Source organism: Carya illinoinensis, chromosome 9, assembly GCF_018687715.1.
Source record: "Carya illinoinensis cultivar Pawnee chromosome 9, C.illinoinensisPawnee_v1, whole genome shotgun sequence".
NCBI classification, from domain to species: domain Eukaryota; kingdom Viridiplantae; phylum Streptophyta; class Magnoliopsida; order Fagales; family Juglandaceae; genus Carya; species Carya illinoinensis.
In genome coordinates this window covers 41,102,053-41,118,919 of record NC_056760.1, presented here as the reverse complement: position 1 = coordinate 41,118,919, position 16,867 = coordinate 41,102,053, and the positions used below count along the sequence as shown (strand labels likewise).

The 16,867-nt window shown below is 35.5% G+C and overlaps 3 protein-coding genes and 1 pseudogene across 13 annotated transcripts; 3 read left to right on the top strand and 1 right to left on the bottom strand.

The window, feature by feature from the left end:
• The first annotated feature begins 3,959 nt into the window (after positions 1-3,959).
• LOC122277147 (protein NRT1/ PTR FAMILY 8.1-like) lies at positions 3,960-8,663 on the top strand. Of its 3 annotated transcripts, XM_043087029.1 has the most exons (6): positions 3,960-4,176; positions 5,000-5,066; positions 5,803-5,969; positions 6,073-6,290; positions 6,705-7,255; positions 7,610-8,663. In XM_043087029.1, exons 3-6 carry the CDS (start codon positions 5,864-5,866, stop codon positions 8,439-8,441), a joined length of 1,707 nt encoding a protein of 568 aa, XP_042942963.1. In that variant the 5' UTR covers positions 3,960-4,176; positions 5,000-5,066; positions 5,803-5,863; the 3' UTR covers positions 8,442-8,663. The 3 variants fall into 3 exon arrangements, with proteins under 3 accessions (XP_042942963.1, XP_042942962.1, XP_042942965.1); XM_043087028.1 differs by lacking the exon at positions 5,000-5,066; XM_043087031.1 differs by lacking the exons at positions 3,960-4,176; positions 5,000-5,066 and adding an exon at positions 4,181-4,261.
• Positions 8,664-10,498: 1,835 nt separating this feature from the next.
• LOC122275857 (pentatricopeptide repeat-containing protein At3g09060) lies at positions 10,499-15,588 on the bottom strand. Of its 9 annotated transcripts, none has more exons than XM_043085146.1 (4): positions 13,171-15,588; positions 12,894-13,015; positions 11,309-11,427; positions 10,499-11,216 (listed from the first exon to the last, which is right to left on the bottom strand). In XM_043085146.1, the coding sequence occupies exon 1, from the start codon at positions 15,295-15,297 to the stop codon at positions 13,222-13,224; it is 2,076 nt and encodes a 691-aa protein (XP_042941080.1). In that variant the 5' UTR covers positions 15,298-15,588; the 3' UTR covers positions 10,499-11,216; positions 11,309-11,427; positions 12,894-13,015; positions 13,171-13,221. The 9 variants fall into 9 exon arrangements, with proteins under 9 accessions (XP_042941080.1, XP_042941085.1, XP_042941081.1 ...); XM_043085151.1 differs by having other exon boundaries at positions 10,499-11,200; XM_043085147.1 differs by having other exon boundaries at positions 10,499-11,427; positions 12,894-13,036.
• LOC122275858 lies at positions 10,624-11,949 on the top strand. The gene is made up of 2 exons (XM_043085155.1): positions 10,624-10,953; positions 11,054-11,949. The coding sequence occupies exons 1-2, from the start codon at positions 10,624-10,626 to the stop codon at positions 11,465-11,467; spliced, it is 744 nt and encodes a 247-aa protein (XP_042941089.1). The 3' UTR covers positions 11,468-11,949.
• A 688-nt stretch (positions 15,589-16,276) lies between the features above and the next one.
• LOC122275079 lies at positions 16,277-16,635 on the top strand (annotated as a pseudogene).
• Positions 16,636-16,867: the final 232 nt, after the last annotated feature.

Genomic DNA, 16,867 nt, shown 5'->3' with positions numbered 1-16,867 from the left:
ACCTTTGTGATCAATCCAAGTATATTCAAGACCTTCTTCATCGCACTCGTATGCTTGGTGCTAAACCCACTAGCTCTCCTTGCTCCTCGGCGTCTTAACTATCTCAGTGTGATGGAGACCCTCTCTCTGATCTATCAGTTTATCGACAAGTGGTTGGCTGATCCTTACAATACTGCACATTGACACATCCTAATCTTGCCTTCTCAATAAACCAATTGTGCCAACACATGCACAATCCAACAATAGTTTCTGGTCTGCTGTCAAACGAGTGCTAAGATTATTGGTATTGGATTGACTATTTTAATCTTTAAAATTTGAAAAATATATAACTTTTTAACTTTTAGCTAACCACTTAATTTACATTAGATTAGCCATCACATTCTCTATAATAATAAAATATTATTATTTTTTATTATGTAGATTTCTTTAATAAATTTATGTTTTTTAATTACTTTTTTATTTTATTTTCTTAATCTTCAATAATCTCCAACAATCATATTCATTTTCATTTTCATAATCCAACAATCTATAATATAATAATCTCATATATATATATAGATGATAAAATCTTAGATGTAAATAAAAATTTCATATATACAATCCATAAAAATTTCACATCTATAATATAATAATCTCAAAATATAACAAAATAGCATAAGAGAAAATGATGAAATTAATAAATAATTGATATAGACTTGCTATATGACTTTTCATATTTGAAAAAAAATATGAAATATTTACTGTAGCTCATATTTTGGATGAAAAGGTGTTGGCTAATTCAATGTGGCCAACTTTTGATAAAATGAGTTAAATTTGAAGATGAAAAGCAATTTAAAAAAATCATGGATGCTCTAAGGTATCTTAAAAACTCTAGTGATCAGGGGCGGCTCAATACAAATTGAGGATTAAGGTGAAATTTAAATTAGTCATTCGTAATTATAATATAATAAAATATAAATTATTAGATAGAATATTTTTAAAATTTTCAATAAAATGAGATTTTATTTAAAATATTTAAATACAATTTTTTTGAATTTATATTGAATACTACAACTTAAAATAAGGTCTCAATGTAATTTTAGCACCTCAATTTAGCAAGATCTTATAAAATTATTTAAAATATAAACAATTCATTGTATTAAATATTAAATTTAGTATTAACGGGCCTTGCACACATTGAAAAATAAAAAATTTATTTAAAATTTAATATAATGAAATAGTTTTTATTTTTTTACAAAAAATAATTAAAAAAAATACCTCATTTTTAATTTTGTGGCCTTACATTAGGCATGGGCCTTAGGCAATAGCCTAATTGGCCTTACCATTGAGCCGGTCTTGCTAGTGATCATGGACTTCTCTATACTCTAGACAGCTTGCACCTTCAAGTATTTTGTGACTCGGACTAGGCAGGGAGTCCAAATGATCGTCGATCTACTTCTGGTTTTGGAATATTTTTAGGCAACTTTCTTATTTCTTGGTGGGTAAAGAAATAATCAGTTGTCTCGAGATCCAGCATTGAAGCTGAGTATCGAGCAATGGAAATTACTACTACTAAACTATTTTGGCTGCACATGCAAGCTCTTCAAGGATCTCCATATCTTTCTTTCACAATCTTCCATATTCTGGTATGACAATGTTAGTGCCCTTGAACTTGCCTTTAATCCTAAGTTCCATGCTAAAACTAAACATATTAAGGTTGATTATTATTTCATCCGGTAAAAAGTCTTGAATGGTGACATAATTCTCAAGTTCATCTCTACTAATGATGAATTAGCAGATATTTTCATTAAGTGCCTCTCTTCTGCTCGGTTTTCACTTCTCAATCCCAAGCTCCTGGCCTGATCTCTTTCTATTAGCTTGAGGGAGGATGTTAGTTTACCTACTGCAGACACATATACGGCAGCAGTCAGCAGTGTAAACACGTGTAGCAAACTCAAAGATCATATCTGCTTCCCCTTGCAATAATACAGAGTTGGAAAGGATACCTACAACAAATCATGTGCAAGCCACAAGAAATCAAGTTATACAGGCATAGAAAGTCAACCATCTGTACATAGTAACAGATCAGTACTCCTGCTGTACAATCCCATTAATTTAGCATACTCATGATATTTATGTAAAGTGTATTAGTTGTTACCTTGTATAGCAGTCAATGTATATACTGCAAGATGAATTTCACATTGCTCATTTAATTTGTACCTAGTCTATAATGAATATGCAGGTTCTGGTACCTGTACGTGTTGGCCAAAACTCTTTTACTAAAATCTCTTTATCTTTTACATTATATCAAATGATTTAATGATAAGTAAATGATAAGTACTTTCCAATCACTTGATGACACATTAGACAATAATGATAAAATAAACGATGAATAATATTTCTTAAAAAAATTATTTCTCCTGCATCTTTTATTTTCCTATTTTTTAAGAAAAAAATTGATTCTATTTCCTTATTATAGTATATTAATATAGAAAAATCAATTTTTGGAGTAAAACCTCCATAACTGACGTCACAATTGACCAAGTAGTTAAAATGGAATTATATATATATATACATATATATATAATCATATTCAATTCAATGGGATTTTTTATCTTGAATATAAAAAAATAAAAAATAAAAATAAACAAGTTGAAAGTACATTTTACACCCTCAAACTATCAAACATTTTACACTTTATACGTTAATAATCATTACCCTCAAACAACAAAAAATTGATAAATGGCATTATGGTTTAATTCTAATCATTAAGAAGGATTAAAAATAGGAGACATCATATCACAATCTCGGTGATAGAATCTCAAACGACTAGTGCACATTACAACTTTTAGAACATTTCATTGTACAATATGTTATTTTATTTTATTTATGAGTGGCTTTTTTATTTTTATTTGGTTTCGTCCAATGATTGATAACTTGACTATTAGTACATAATATTAGACTATTAGTTAAATGATAGTGACATTTGTTAATTTACAACATACCAACTTTGTCCTTCTCTAACCCCAAATTTACATTTACATTGGAAGGAAGATCAAAGTAAAAAGACGTGTAGAAAAATTTTACAAAAATAAATTTATAAATTGACGTAATTTAATAATATACGTTAGATTATAAAATTATTTTTATTATAAAATAGATATAATATATTAAATAAAAGTATAATAACTTATAAATTTATTTTTAAGAAATCTTTTTATAATTATAGTACATCTAAAAAAGTTGAGAAGCTTATCATTATTTGACTTGAACCCATTGTCTCTCTATCTTACCATACAAGTTGAAAATAGTGATAAATTTGGGAGTGTAACGAAACAAGCACGTAATATCTATATGAGATGCTTTAGTTATAAAAAAATATTTTATAAAAATAAATTTATTAATTAACAGAATTTAATATAATATATTAAATTATAAAAATATTTTTATTATAAAATAGAACTAACAAATCACGCTAACATATCAATTCTAGGTAGACATTGTTGTAAATTCAAAATCTATTTAGAATGTTTAATGCTATCAAAATGTACTAGAAAATGTGAAAATTTTGAATTAAAAGAGTATTGACATTACAATAAAAATAGTTAATTAATATTTTAAGAATAAATATTCTCATAATTGTATGCCTTCTGTGACTTCTGGCCAGCTGTAATTGATGGTTGACTATTTGGAATTTTCACTCAACTATTTTCGTTGAGAAAATCCTGACCATTGGATTTGAGTTTGGTGTGATGTGAGAATTTAACTTGAACGCCATTTGTAATGCAGCCTTCCCATTTCCCAAAGAGTACAGATACAAATTTAACACTACTGCTTTTAATGAGCTTATAGGGGTATTATGGTAGATAACAAGGATTCTGAGCCCTTTTCTAAAAGAAAAACCAGTATGCGGGGGATAAAAGGAACTATTATGTAGTGCGGAGATAACGACTGCAAAATCCACACTCGGATTTCTAATAAAAGCAAGCTATCAGTATTCAATACGTACACCACAAAAGGCCAACGTCCAGATCGCCCGCCACCTCCCCCCCCCCCCCCCAAAACACTACTGCTGCGTGCGCCAGCGAGAAAGAACAGCTCTTCATCCTCTCTTGGTTTTGCTCTCTGTTTCATTTGTTCCGTATTTTGATATTCGTTTACTCCAAGATCAGGATCACCTATCTCTGTAGGTCTCAGGTATGTGACAGTCTCATCAAAATTATAAGAGAACTCTCTCTCTCTCTCTCTGCGAGTTACCTTCATCTGCATACATTCATACAAGGTGTCTACAACTACGACCTTTTTTGGCATAACCAGGGACCAGTCCTGTGGGTTCTATGTCTTCAGTCTTTCGTTTTTTTGTTCTTGTTTTTGTCTTGGGGGTTTCTGTTTCTACCTTCCCGAGGCTTCAACCCAGTTTCCTAGATCCATAATTATACTCAGATTTATAAGACTCTCATTATATCAAGATTGCTTCTTCGTTTTTCAAGCTTTATTACAATATTAACTACATGTGTAATCTTGTTCTTTCGTCATCTGTTTATTAGTAAGAGTTTGTTGCGACCGACTCTTTTCATTTCTTTATCACCCTCTCTCTCTCTCTCTCTCTGTTTGTGTTTTTTTTGTTTCTGGAATCAAACCTCAATCTTTTTTGTGTTATACCATTTTCGATTCCAATACTTTTTGCTGATTCCATATTAATTCTCTCATCGTATAATAAAAAAAGAAATAAACAATAAAAGTTGGCTTTCTGCACATGGGTTCTGGCTTTTAAAATTATGGTAGAATGTTTGGTTTTGACGCAAGGTCGGAACTAGATGTATGCAAGATTTCAAGAAAACTATGAAAAAATAATCTTTGAAGATTTTCGTGATAAGATAAATCCTATAAAAATAAAAAATTTCCCCTCCCAAATTAAACTCTTTTAAACTTTGACGCATCTTTTGTTTGTTTCTTTAATTTTAAATGGCAAACTCAGATACACTTGGATTTTTTGACAATGGCGCCATCTTGTTCTCAGGTGCTATCGAGTTGTTAACGTATTTTCATGAGTAGTGTTGAATAAATCATATATACTGCTCTACTAGGTATGTACGGAGTCCGTTTGAAGTGTTTGAGGTTGCTCTGAGTGAATTACATTATTTTGCGTAGTTCCTTTTGAACATTATATGATTTTTGCGTAGTTGCTTTTATACATTATCTTATTTTTATGTGGTCCATTCGTCGAGGGGTCAACCTCATAAATCATTACATCGCGTGACTTGACCGTTTTGGAGCTAATGATGTGTCTTAGACTACTCGTTTCATGGTTAGAATTTCTTAATACTTTTCTCCATTTCTGAGTTTCTGCTACTACTATTAGGTAATGATACTTCTCATCTCATATCATCTTTGTTTTCTATTTTTGGTTACTTTTCTCGTGTGATATGTATTTTTAGTTTGGTTGGTTCCATTCATGTGAAAAGATCTTCAGCATAGTTGATCCCTTTTCTGATCCATCTGGTCCGAGTACTTGATTGGCTTTTAAGATTATATGCAGTTTGTGTGCTCTAGTTTACAAACTTTTCAGAGAAATCGGATGAGAATTGTCCTAACTATTTTGAGCTTCTAGGACTATGTGGTTTATCTAGCCTTCCAATTTCCTCCATTTTTTGTCACCCTTCTACTACGGAACAAAGCACTAGCAACGCACTCAAGTACAACCAAGAGAAATATATGTCTATGTTTTTTGACACGTACAATTAAGACAAGTATTTAGTCATAGTGACTATAGGTTTCCAACCATGTATGCCTAATTCATTTGAACGTTGATTGATATTGTAGGGAAGCCTTTGGGCGAAAATACTAAAAGGAAAACAAGGCCCAAATTAAGCACGAGCATAGCATGGCAGCGGATGATATCTACACACAGGATGGCACCGTGGACATCAACAAGAATCCTGCTGATAAGAGAAAGACGGGAAACTGGAAAGCTTGCCGCTTTATTCTTGGTATTGTTTAAATGTTTTTCTCATTAGTCCTTACTAAATCAAAATCATTTATGATATGTGATGATGATCCTGAGGTTTTGGACACTGAGTGATTTATTTGTAGGAACTGAGTGTTGTGAAAGATTGGCATACTATGGGATGAGTACCAATCTGGTGAATTATCTTCAGCAGCGTCTCAATCAGGGAAATGTGACAGCCTCCAACAATGTAACCAATTGGTCTGGGACCTGCTACATCACACCATTGATTGGAGCCTTTCTTGCTGATGCCTACTTGGGAAGATATTGGACGATTGCTACTTTCTCAATCATCTATATTTTTGTAAGCTTCTTCAAACAAACTCCCCATCCATACATGTACATGAAAGCTTGAATTGGAAATGGTGGTGACCGGGTTCCTGTCAAGCTTGAGTGCTTAAGGTTTTGAATGTGAATATTAACATGGTTCATTGTAAATTTGATACATGTATCAATTTTTTAACAGCATCGAATTTCGATTTTGGTCATTCTCTTCCTTTTGAGTTGTTACGAAAACTTTTATCATTCAATTTCTTCCAATTTACAGTCTCCCTGCAGAGAAAACTACATGAAAAAAAGTTGGAGGACTTGGTTCCTCTTTCTCAGTGGGTTTCGAATTTATCTCAAGTGATGATTATCTTCCCAATAAGCATAAACCTTGTTGCCTGGTATGCTGACTTACCCAGAAATGTTTGAAGAACTCCATTTTTTCTTGTAGGGGATGACACTCTTGACATTAAGTGCTTCTGTCCATGGACTACAGCCATCATGCAATAAGAATGGTTGCCATCCAACAACAACACAAAGTGCAGTCTGCATTTTAGCACTTTATTTGATCGCTCTTGGGACTGGTGGAATCAAGCCATGTGTCTCTTCTTTCGGTGCTGATCAATTTGATGAAACTGACGAGATGGAGAGGAAAAGGAAGATCTCTTTCTTCAATTGGTTTTACTTTTCCATCAATGTAGGTGCACTTATTGCTTCCTCAGTTTTGGTCTGGATACAAATGAATGTTGGCTGGGGATGGGGGTTTGGAATCCCAGCAGTTGCAATGGCCATAGCAGTTGTGTCTTTTTTCTCAGCTAGCCGGTTATACCGGATTCAAAAACCTGGAGGGAGTCCACTTTCAAGGATTTTCCAGGTTATTGTTGCATCCTTTGGGAAACATAATGTTGAAGTACCTGCTGATAAGTCTCTCCTTTATGAGACTGCAGATGAGGAATCTAATATCAAAGGAAGTCGCAAGCTTGAACACACTGAGAAGTTAAGGTGAGTGGGTTGGCACCAGGATTATCGTAAGCTTATCAACTCGGATGTGATCACTTGGCCGGTTTTTCTGAGCTCTTTTAAACATTACAACATTTCATTTGAAATAATGATCTTCTTGCATCCACAAATTTGATAATTGGTGATTCAAAGTGGTTATCTAATCTTTGCATTTAAGTTTCTTATATGACCACACAACATTTTGCGTTGTTCTCTCTTTCTTGTCATGATGCAACAGGAGATTAAGTCTTATATGCTCGATTGACTTCCCATGGAGGAAGTACTTGTTGTCGATCCTTTTATATTTGATCATGTCTTTAAATCTGATTGATTTCTAATCAAGATTGTCGATTCCAGGTTCTTTGACAAGGCTGCTGTGGAGATCCAAAGTGACCATATTAAGGGCCTTACAAACCCCTGGAGACTCTGCACAGTGACACAAGTTGAAGAGCTCAAGATTCTTATTCGGCTGCTCCCAATATGGGCATCAGGAATAGTCTTTTCGACGGTTTATAGTCAAATGAGCACCATGTTCGTTTTACAAGGCAACACAATGGACCAAAACATGGGCCCTCACTTCAAAATTCCATCGGCATCCCTTTCCCTCTTTGACACTCTTAGCGTCATCTTCTGGGCTCCTGTGTATGACCAAATTATAGTCCCATATGCAAGGAGGTTCACCGGCAACGAAAGGGGATTCACCCAGCTGCAACGAATGGGCATTGGCCTTGTCATTTCCATTTTCTCCATGGTCACTGCTGGGGTTTTGGAGGTTGTTCGTCTAAATATTGTTAAGAGGAACAATTACTATGACCTCGAGTACATTCCCATGTCAATTTTCTGGCAAGTACCACAGTATTTTCTTATTGGATGTGCAGAAGTATTCACTTTCATTGGACAGTTAGAGTTCTTCTACGACCAAGCACCTGATGCTATGAGAAGTTTGTGCTCGGCTCTGTCGCTGACAACTGTGGCATTGGGGAATTACTTGAGCACACTGCTTGTAACCATTGTGACAAAAATCACCACAAAGAATGGGAAGCTTGGTTGGATTCCAGATAACTTGAACAGGGGCCATCTTGACTACTTCTACTGGCTCTTGGCCATTCTCAGCCTGCTGAACTTCTTGGTGTATCTCTTTCTTGCTAAGTGGTATACATACAAAAAGGCCGCGGGGCCAAGTCACTGACATGACTGAATATTAGTGTGATTCAAACCCGCCTATCTGATCCCTTATTGGAGCCTGTTTAGTCTTTGCGATGTCTTCTGAAGGTTTTATTTATCTCTTTGCCTTGTGTTTAAGATAGGAAAGTGTTTGTAAATACTGTTGGTTATTAGTTTTTTAATTCCTGCATAAATTTATAATGTTCTTCAGTTTCCTTATAAAAATTTGCTATTGGGTTCCAATTAATATTGGTAAGGAAAATGATACTTAGTACCCTTTACTTATGCCAGATAATTGTCTGTCTAGAAAATTGTATTCTGGGTGATGTAAAAGTGACATGATGTAACTTCGAAATCCAATAAGTAAACAGAAACATCTGAGAAATTCGATCTTGTAAAGATAAACTGTGAGTAGTGTGAATGTTAAGAATCATTCTCATGAGCAGACCCTGTCATCCCTTTAATGACAAATCCTTTTACCTTTTTTCGATTCTGTTCATAGCATGCTTGATTGATAGATTAATTCCCTGTCGACAAACTGCTCACGACAAGGTCCTTTGTTTGGGGAGATAAAACACATGATCAAGTCTTGGAAGAGATGGTGCAAGGGTATCCCATAAGTTGGATGGACATGCACGCTTAGCTGAAGACACATGATGGGCAAAAATAATTAAGAGTAATGCTAGCTACAAGTCCTAAATAGATAAATCTCGTACAAGATTTTTTTATAAAAAAGTAGATTTCACTAATAAAATATAATTTTTTTTATATTTTTTTATGGTGTGATCTTTTTTTTTTTAATCAAAGATTTGCCTGAAATTTGTTTATTTAGAACATGTACAAATCATTTATCTATAATTATTTGACCATTGTGCATTAATCATTTAAAATATCTATCACAAAGAGTCGAAGATGAAAATAATACTTTTATAATATTTTTTTTTCTAGAAACAGGAAAACTAACCATGGAAAGCATTTAAACTTTGGAATCATATACATATAAAGGAAAATTACTTTACTGAAGTGAGAGCATTTGGAGGGATGACGATTTTTATATCTCTACAAATATCGAAATTAACATCTGAGAGTTGAAAAAGTTCAAATTAGAAGAGTACTGAAAAAGCCAAATAGATAAATAATGGAGAGTCAATATCAACAATAAGATGAACCCTTTTTTTCTATATTAGAAAAATAATAAAATACAAGAGTTAAGTGGTAGAGGAAGTCAAATGAATAACAGAGAAGTAATAACTACGATAAGATGAATCTTAAGGACCGGTTTAGTTATACAAACTAAACTATCTCATTTTATCTCATATAATTATTATAATTTTTTTAAATTCTCATACAAAATATAATAAATAATTCAACTTTTTCAAATTTCAAAACAAAACTAATATTAAAAATTATATTATAACAATATTTTATTTAATTCCCAGCAAAACATCTTATCTCATCTTATCTGAACTATATAACCAAACGAGATTGACTTTATTTTTTTAACAAAAATTCTTAAATGTTTAAATTTATAAAGTAAGTTAGATGATAGGAGCAATTTTATATGTTATAAAGCTAATTAAATGTTGTGGCAACACTGGCAAGAGTTAAAGAACTAATTTGATTGTTGGAATAAACTGAGATCAACTTAATTCAATCTAATTTTAAGCTAAATCTAACATCTAAACACAATTTTCAAATTACTAAACTTATCTCAATTCAAAATCTCTTTACTCGTGAAACTCATAACTTTTTTTAACTCAACACCTCTTTACACGTGAGACCCAGAACCTTTTTCAATTTCTTATAAATAATACTAAACTTATCTTAACATCCAAACACATCTAAACTCATCTTAGATAGACCTCACAAAAAAATCATTCTATCATCTCAACTCATTACTATTCATAAAAAAAACTAAACTCAGCTTAGTTTAGCTCAATATCCTAAAGCAACGTTATGGTCTTACTACAAAAAGAAATATTTTTCTTTTTCAAGAAATAGACCTGTTGAACGGCACGTCGCTCAAGGTGAAACGACGCCCTATACATCACAGCCTCTTTTTAACAATATATAAACTTTATGAGGCTCCAAACGGATAATGCATAAATAAAACGAGAGGTTCAAAAAGCTTAATACAAAATACCGTATATATAAAACATCTCATACCATATCTCTCTATCTCTCGCGAAGAAGAAAGACATTAAAAGATGGTAGCCATCAAAACCATGCAAACCTCTTTCATTGCAACCAAACATGGAATTTTCCACACAAAAAGACCCCTCAACAAAAAGATTTCTTTCCTGTGCCTCAGCAAGCCCAACGATGATTCAAATTCAGAGGCTTCTTTTCCCGAAGGAGATACCCGCAAGCAAGAGCTGCTTGCAAGAATAGCGATGCTTCAGGCTCAGAAAGTCCGTCTCACCGACTACTTGGATGAAAGGTCAGCTTATCTCTCACAGTTTGGCGAAGAAGCCAATGCGGAGTTTGACAAGATTGGAGAAGATGCCCTCAAAGGACTGGATGAAGCTAGTGCCAGGGTTTGTTGAACTTCTTAATTCTGCATGCAAATCGTGCGATATGATTATAGACCAAAAAAAAGTAACCCACTTGTTTCTGATTTTCATTTCTGTTTGGCAGATAATGGAGAATATTGAGAGCCGCATGCAGGCTTTTGAGGAATCCTCAGAATTGAACAGACTAGAGATTGAGAAGAACGAAAACGAGGTAGCAGAGTTTGAAGGCCAAATGGAGAAAGACCGGAATGAATGGCTGTTCTTCAAGAACCTGAGGCAAAGGACACCTGCAGAAAAATCAGAAGCAAAAGAGGAAATGGAGAAGATAAAAGAGGTTACTAAAAAGAACGCCGGATCAAAAACCAGGAGGAATATTTACCTCGCATTAATAGGCCTGATAGTCATTAGCATTGCAGATTCTTTCCTGTCCTCTACTTCTGATTGGCGAAAGGTCGCTGTTCTTGGAGCAATTCTAGTGGCTTTGCTATCTCAGTTCATCTACGAGCAGAGGATTTTATCAGAAACAGAAGATAAGTAGAAGGGAAGACAGGTGAAGAAAAGAAGTGAATATCCTTGGCTATGCGCTGATAGAATTTCTAATATAAGACTTTTAGCCATAATTGTGTTGATCGAATGTGGCATGATACAATAACCCCAAGCTGATACTAACGACTTGGGTCTGATACATCAAGCTACTTCACTTTGGCATCATCAATATCTGAACTTGGTGACATAACTTAAACCACCAAGACCTGGGCAGCCAAGTTACCCTATGTGATGCTTTATAAACATTTCTCCACTGTAAAATTGATACAAAAGTACTAGCTAAAGGTTTCACATTTTTTTTAATAGGTAAATATATGTATGATCATCCAATCCTGAATGTTTTATTTTCTTGTTAATTGTTGAGAAGACATTATCTCTACGGTCCATTGGATGGTAAGCAACTTCTTGTATACTAGAGGCAGCATTTGTTTTTAAAAAATAATGCTCAAAAGGCTTGCAACATTAGAACAAAAATGCAGCATCCTGTTCAGATAGGGTACACACTTATTCCAAATGAATTAGGTGTGTACTTTACAGATTTTCTAGTGTTGATGACCAGCACTTCGGTGAGAACACAATTGATATAAATCAATTATGCATCTACTCCTTAATCCTTATTGATTTTTAAGTGTCTGATTACCCGCACCATCCTACAGCTAGTAGTACATCCACCTTTCACAACTCTAAACACGATTTAAATATTCTTTTTGCCGTTACCACCCGACTAGGGATTTTGTACTTGAAAACTGAACTGGTTGGCTATTGTAATGTCACAATAGAAGGCCTAAACCATATGGCTTATACTCCAAAATGACTAGTCAATGATACAATTGGAGCTCCATTGGAACCTTATAAAGAGTAAGAACGTCTATTTTCTCAAACAATGCAAAATCTCATCCACCTCCTACCGTTATCCTTATCACATACAGTATCACAATCTCTCTCCTTAAATTCCGGAAATCCTTGTTGGGCCTGCCCATTGTAGATGGCACAACTCAAGTCCCACATTTCTAATTGTGATAAGCTCTAATACTATTTGCAACACCACAATGGAAGGCCCAAACTACATGGCCTATATTCTAAAATAACTAGTCAATGATACAATTAGAGCTCTATTGGAACCTTATAAAGAACAATAACTTCTCTTTCCTAAGCAATATAGAATCTCATTACCATCTACCATTATCCTTATCATATAAGGTATCACAACTATAGTAACTAGAATCTTGTGAGCCAACTTGGTGATTCAGATTTTAGAGAGTTCACTGCTTTTCCAAACTGGTGGACAAGAGATCGGTTCAGGTTATGCAAAGATAGAGTCCAACCTTCAAGAATATCATAGAAAAAACTTGCAATGACTAAGAATAGAACAGCTCTAGGAAAAACTGAGCAGCGCAGATTTGGGAGAATTCACTCACACATAAGTTATCCATCATTAAGGAGAACTCCAAGACATCTCCAGACTCCATGCCTATGTTCTTTAGGACGAATGCTGGAAACAAGCACTTGAACCTTGGATCAACAGAAGAGATCTGGGCATCTGTAATAACCAGCTAAAAGACTAGATTCACGTAACTTTCGTTAACTCAATGTGGAAAAAATACTACTAAGATCGTTAATTAGCTTTTCCGGTCATACATATGAACACAAAAACCAGCTGATATACGTAATGACTCGTTAGGAGATTAAACTTACTTCGAAAAGTCAAAACAGATCATGTCGAAGCCCCATTACTTATTTTGATAATCATGTCGAAGCTCCATTACTAAGCACCGCTCTTACAAGTATATCCCACGTAATGGCAGTTGGAAGAATTCCGTGATCCAAAGCATGGTTTAAGTACCCAATAGCATCTGATATCCTCAGGCAAGAACAAAGCCCCTTCAGAGTAATATTATAGGAAATGATATCCGGCTGTAACCCATCTTTTAAGATGAGAGCCCAGATCTCTGATGCCTTCTCACAGTCTCGGGCTTTGTAGAGCCCCTCCATAAGGGTATTGTGGGTCACAAGATTTGGAATACAGTTCCACTGCTTCATCTTGAAATAGAGCTGCAAAGCAACTTCAACTTTGCCAGCAGAGCAAAGTCCATGAATCATAACGTTGTACATAGTTACGTCAGGTTTGAAAGCTTTGTTGAGAAACTGGTGCCACAAGTTGAGGGCCATGTCCATTTTTTTGCCTTGAAAAAGTCCGTCCATCAGCAAGCTATACGTGATTACGTCTGGCTTCCAGCCCTTCTCCAGCATTTCCTTCACAAAAGAATACGCCTCACTAAATCTTTCAGCTTTGCATAAACCATTTATGAGAATGTTATAGGAGACAGCAGTTGGAGAGAAACCCTTAGCTCCCATTTCCCCAAAAATGCGAATTGCATCCTCAAGTTTGGAAGCTCTGATGAACCAATTAAGAAGTGCATTGCAAACATGAGGATTCATTTTACAGCCATGCTTATCCATCCGATCCACAACTTGAGCCACTTCATCTAATCTCCCTTCTTTGCATAGGCCATTGATAACCGAGGTATACGCAAAAGCATCAAGATCACCTTCCCCATTTTCAGCCTCTTTCAAAATCCATAAAGCCTTGGTAAGGTACCCATTCCTACACAACCCATGAATTAACACTCCATAAGTGGTTGAATCTGCACAGCAACCCTTCTCCGGCAAGAGTTCCCAAATAGACATTGCTTCATCAACCTTACCGCTATCAAATAACCCTCTAAGAAATATGTTATAACTGACAACATTACGGCAACCATCCTTCCCCATCATCTCCCATAACTCAAATCCCTCCTTAACCTTCCCTGCTCGACAAAATCCATTAAGCATTGAATTATACAATACTATATCAGGAGAGACCCCACGCTCAACCATCTCTTTATAAACTCTTTCAGCCCCATCAACATTACCGGCTTCGCACAAGCCATGTATCAAAGTACTGTAAGTAAACAAATCGCAATGCCGCTCATTTTTCTTCATCCTATTCCATATTTCCAAACAATCGTTGAACATCCTACATTTAGACAATCCATTGATCATAACATTATACGTAACAACATTTGGATACACTGAAGATGCCCCCAATAACCTCTCCCAAATCTCCATTGCCTTGACAAAATCTCCTTTCTTGAAAAACCCGTCAATCAAAATGTTATAACACATAACATCAGGTTCCAACCCTCTCATGGGCATTTCATCGAACAAGTCCAACGCATTGCGTGGACACCCAGCCTTTGCAAGCCCATTAATCAGAGTGCCGTAGCTAAAAACATCAGGATTCAAACCCTTGTTCCAAATCCAATCGAGCAACACCTTTGCCTTCTCAAACTGCTGCTTTTTACACGAAATCTTGATCAAGATATTGTAAGTTTGTAGATTCGGGGTCACACCAACCATCTCAAAGTACGCCAAAAACGACTCGGCACGGTCCCACTGGCCCGACTCAATTAAAGCATTGAGAAGGGAGTTGTACGATCTTATACCCGGTTTACAGCCAAAAATATCGTCCATTTGTTGAAACACAGCCAAAGCTTTATCGGCCATAGAGTTTTTCGCATAGGCCTTGATCACCGTCAACGCAACGTCTTCTGAGCACTGGCATTTCTGGGCTCGGATCAGTTCAACGACCCGACTCACGTGGGCAATGAATCGCGGGTCCACGAGTCGGCGCAGGATATGGTGGAACACACTGGGGGAGTGAGCGTAACCCGGGTGGCGAGTCGCTGAGTCGAATACAGCGAGCGCAGAGTGAGGGTTTTTCTCCGCTTTGAGGAGCTTCAGAACTCGCTTCGGAGAGAGGGATCTGGGGAACTCGGCCATTGAAGAGATGATTATCCGTTGGAATTATCAGACTCATTCTTATGACATTTTTTATGAGGCTCTCGGCACCGCTTATGAGCAGTAGAGATTTCCAGCCAGAGGGAGAACTCGAGAAACAGAAGACAGTATAGAAGTCTCAGAAACTCTTATCCCCTCTCGGACATCGAGTATCATTACGACTCCGAGTGGCTGCCATCCTTAGGAAGGGGATGGCAATTTCCTTAGGGCTCCAGAGTCCAGAGATGTGTAAAACCAGTGACCAGTCTGGAGTAACGTTGGTTTAATTTTGTTTCTGAGTAAAATATAAACAAATTCGGTGAAAGCGGATTGATCCATTAATATATAATTAATAAATGAATCAATCTATAAATCGTCTAACTTTTATTTTAAAATTATAATTTTATTATTATATTAATATTAAGAAAATCATCGCTGGTTAAACACCAATCTTTCTCGAATAAAGGCAGCCAAAGAAGATGTGACATGTAGATTACTCATCTTAATCCAATCGAGGAGCCTAAACAAACCTCCTCTCACTTTGCTAAGGTTGATGGGTGCTAAGGTGAATCATGTTTTAAAGATTTTTTTTGTAAGTTTTAAATAGGATAATTATAAGATTAAAAATTAAGAAGAGAAATAAAGTAATATAAGAATTAGTATAATTAACTTGAAACGAGTCTAGCAAGAGTTTAATATTTAATACGAGCTTGAGAAAAAGAGATTCAGTTCGACCTTAATTTTATGTTGCACTCTTCTATAATTTGTATTACGTGAATGAAAACTGGATCTCGTTCTCTCAAGTCCATCTTGAATATTGGGCTCTTGCTGGAATCATCCCAAATGAATTGTACCAATCCTTATATTACTTCATTTCTCTTATTAACTCTTGATCTTATGATTATCTTATTTAAAACTTACAAAAGATTTTTAAGACGTAATCCACCTTAGTGCACATAATTGGTTCTACATCTGCATCGCAATGGGAAAGGGGACAGGGAGCTTTGGAAAGAGGAGGAACAAGACCCACAGCCTGTGCGTGAGGTGTGGCTGTCGCAGCTCCCATCTTCAGAAGAGTCGCTACTCCGCTTGTGCCTTCCCTGCCGCCCGCAAGAAGACATATAACTGGAGTGTGAAGGCGATTCGAAGGAAGTCTACTGGAACCGGAATAATGAGGTAACTCCACCATGCACCCTGTAGAGTCAAGAGCGGGTTCAGAGAGTGTACTCAAGCAACACCAAGGAAGAAGGGATCAGCTCTTACTGCTTAAGGCTTTACTGGTGAGTGTTCTTGATTGTAATATGGGCACACCAAGTTACATGTTTTTAGATAGAGTTTTGTGTGTTAGTAATATTTGATGGGTAGGTGTTATAATCTTTTTAATGAACGAGTTGTTTTGATTTTATTTAATACAAACCTTTAATTTTGGACAAGAATGGACAATCCTATAGACGTTTCATCTTTGATTACATCCTATTTCAGTGAAGTCTGGGAAAAAAAAAATGTTCTATCATTTTCTCGGGCATCTCTTCCTGCCCTTGCTTACCCAATGATTGTTTTTTTTGCTTTAGTC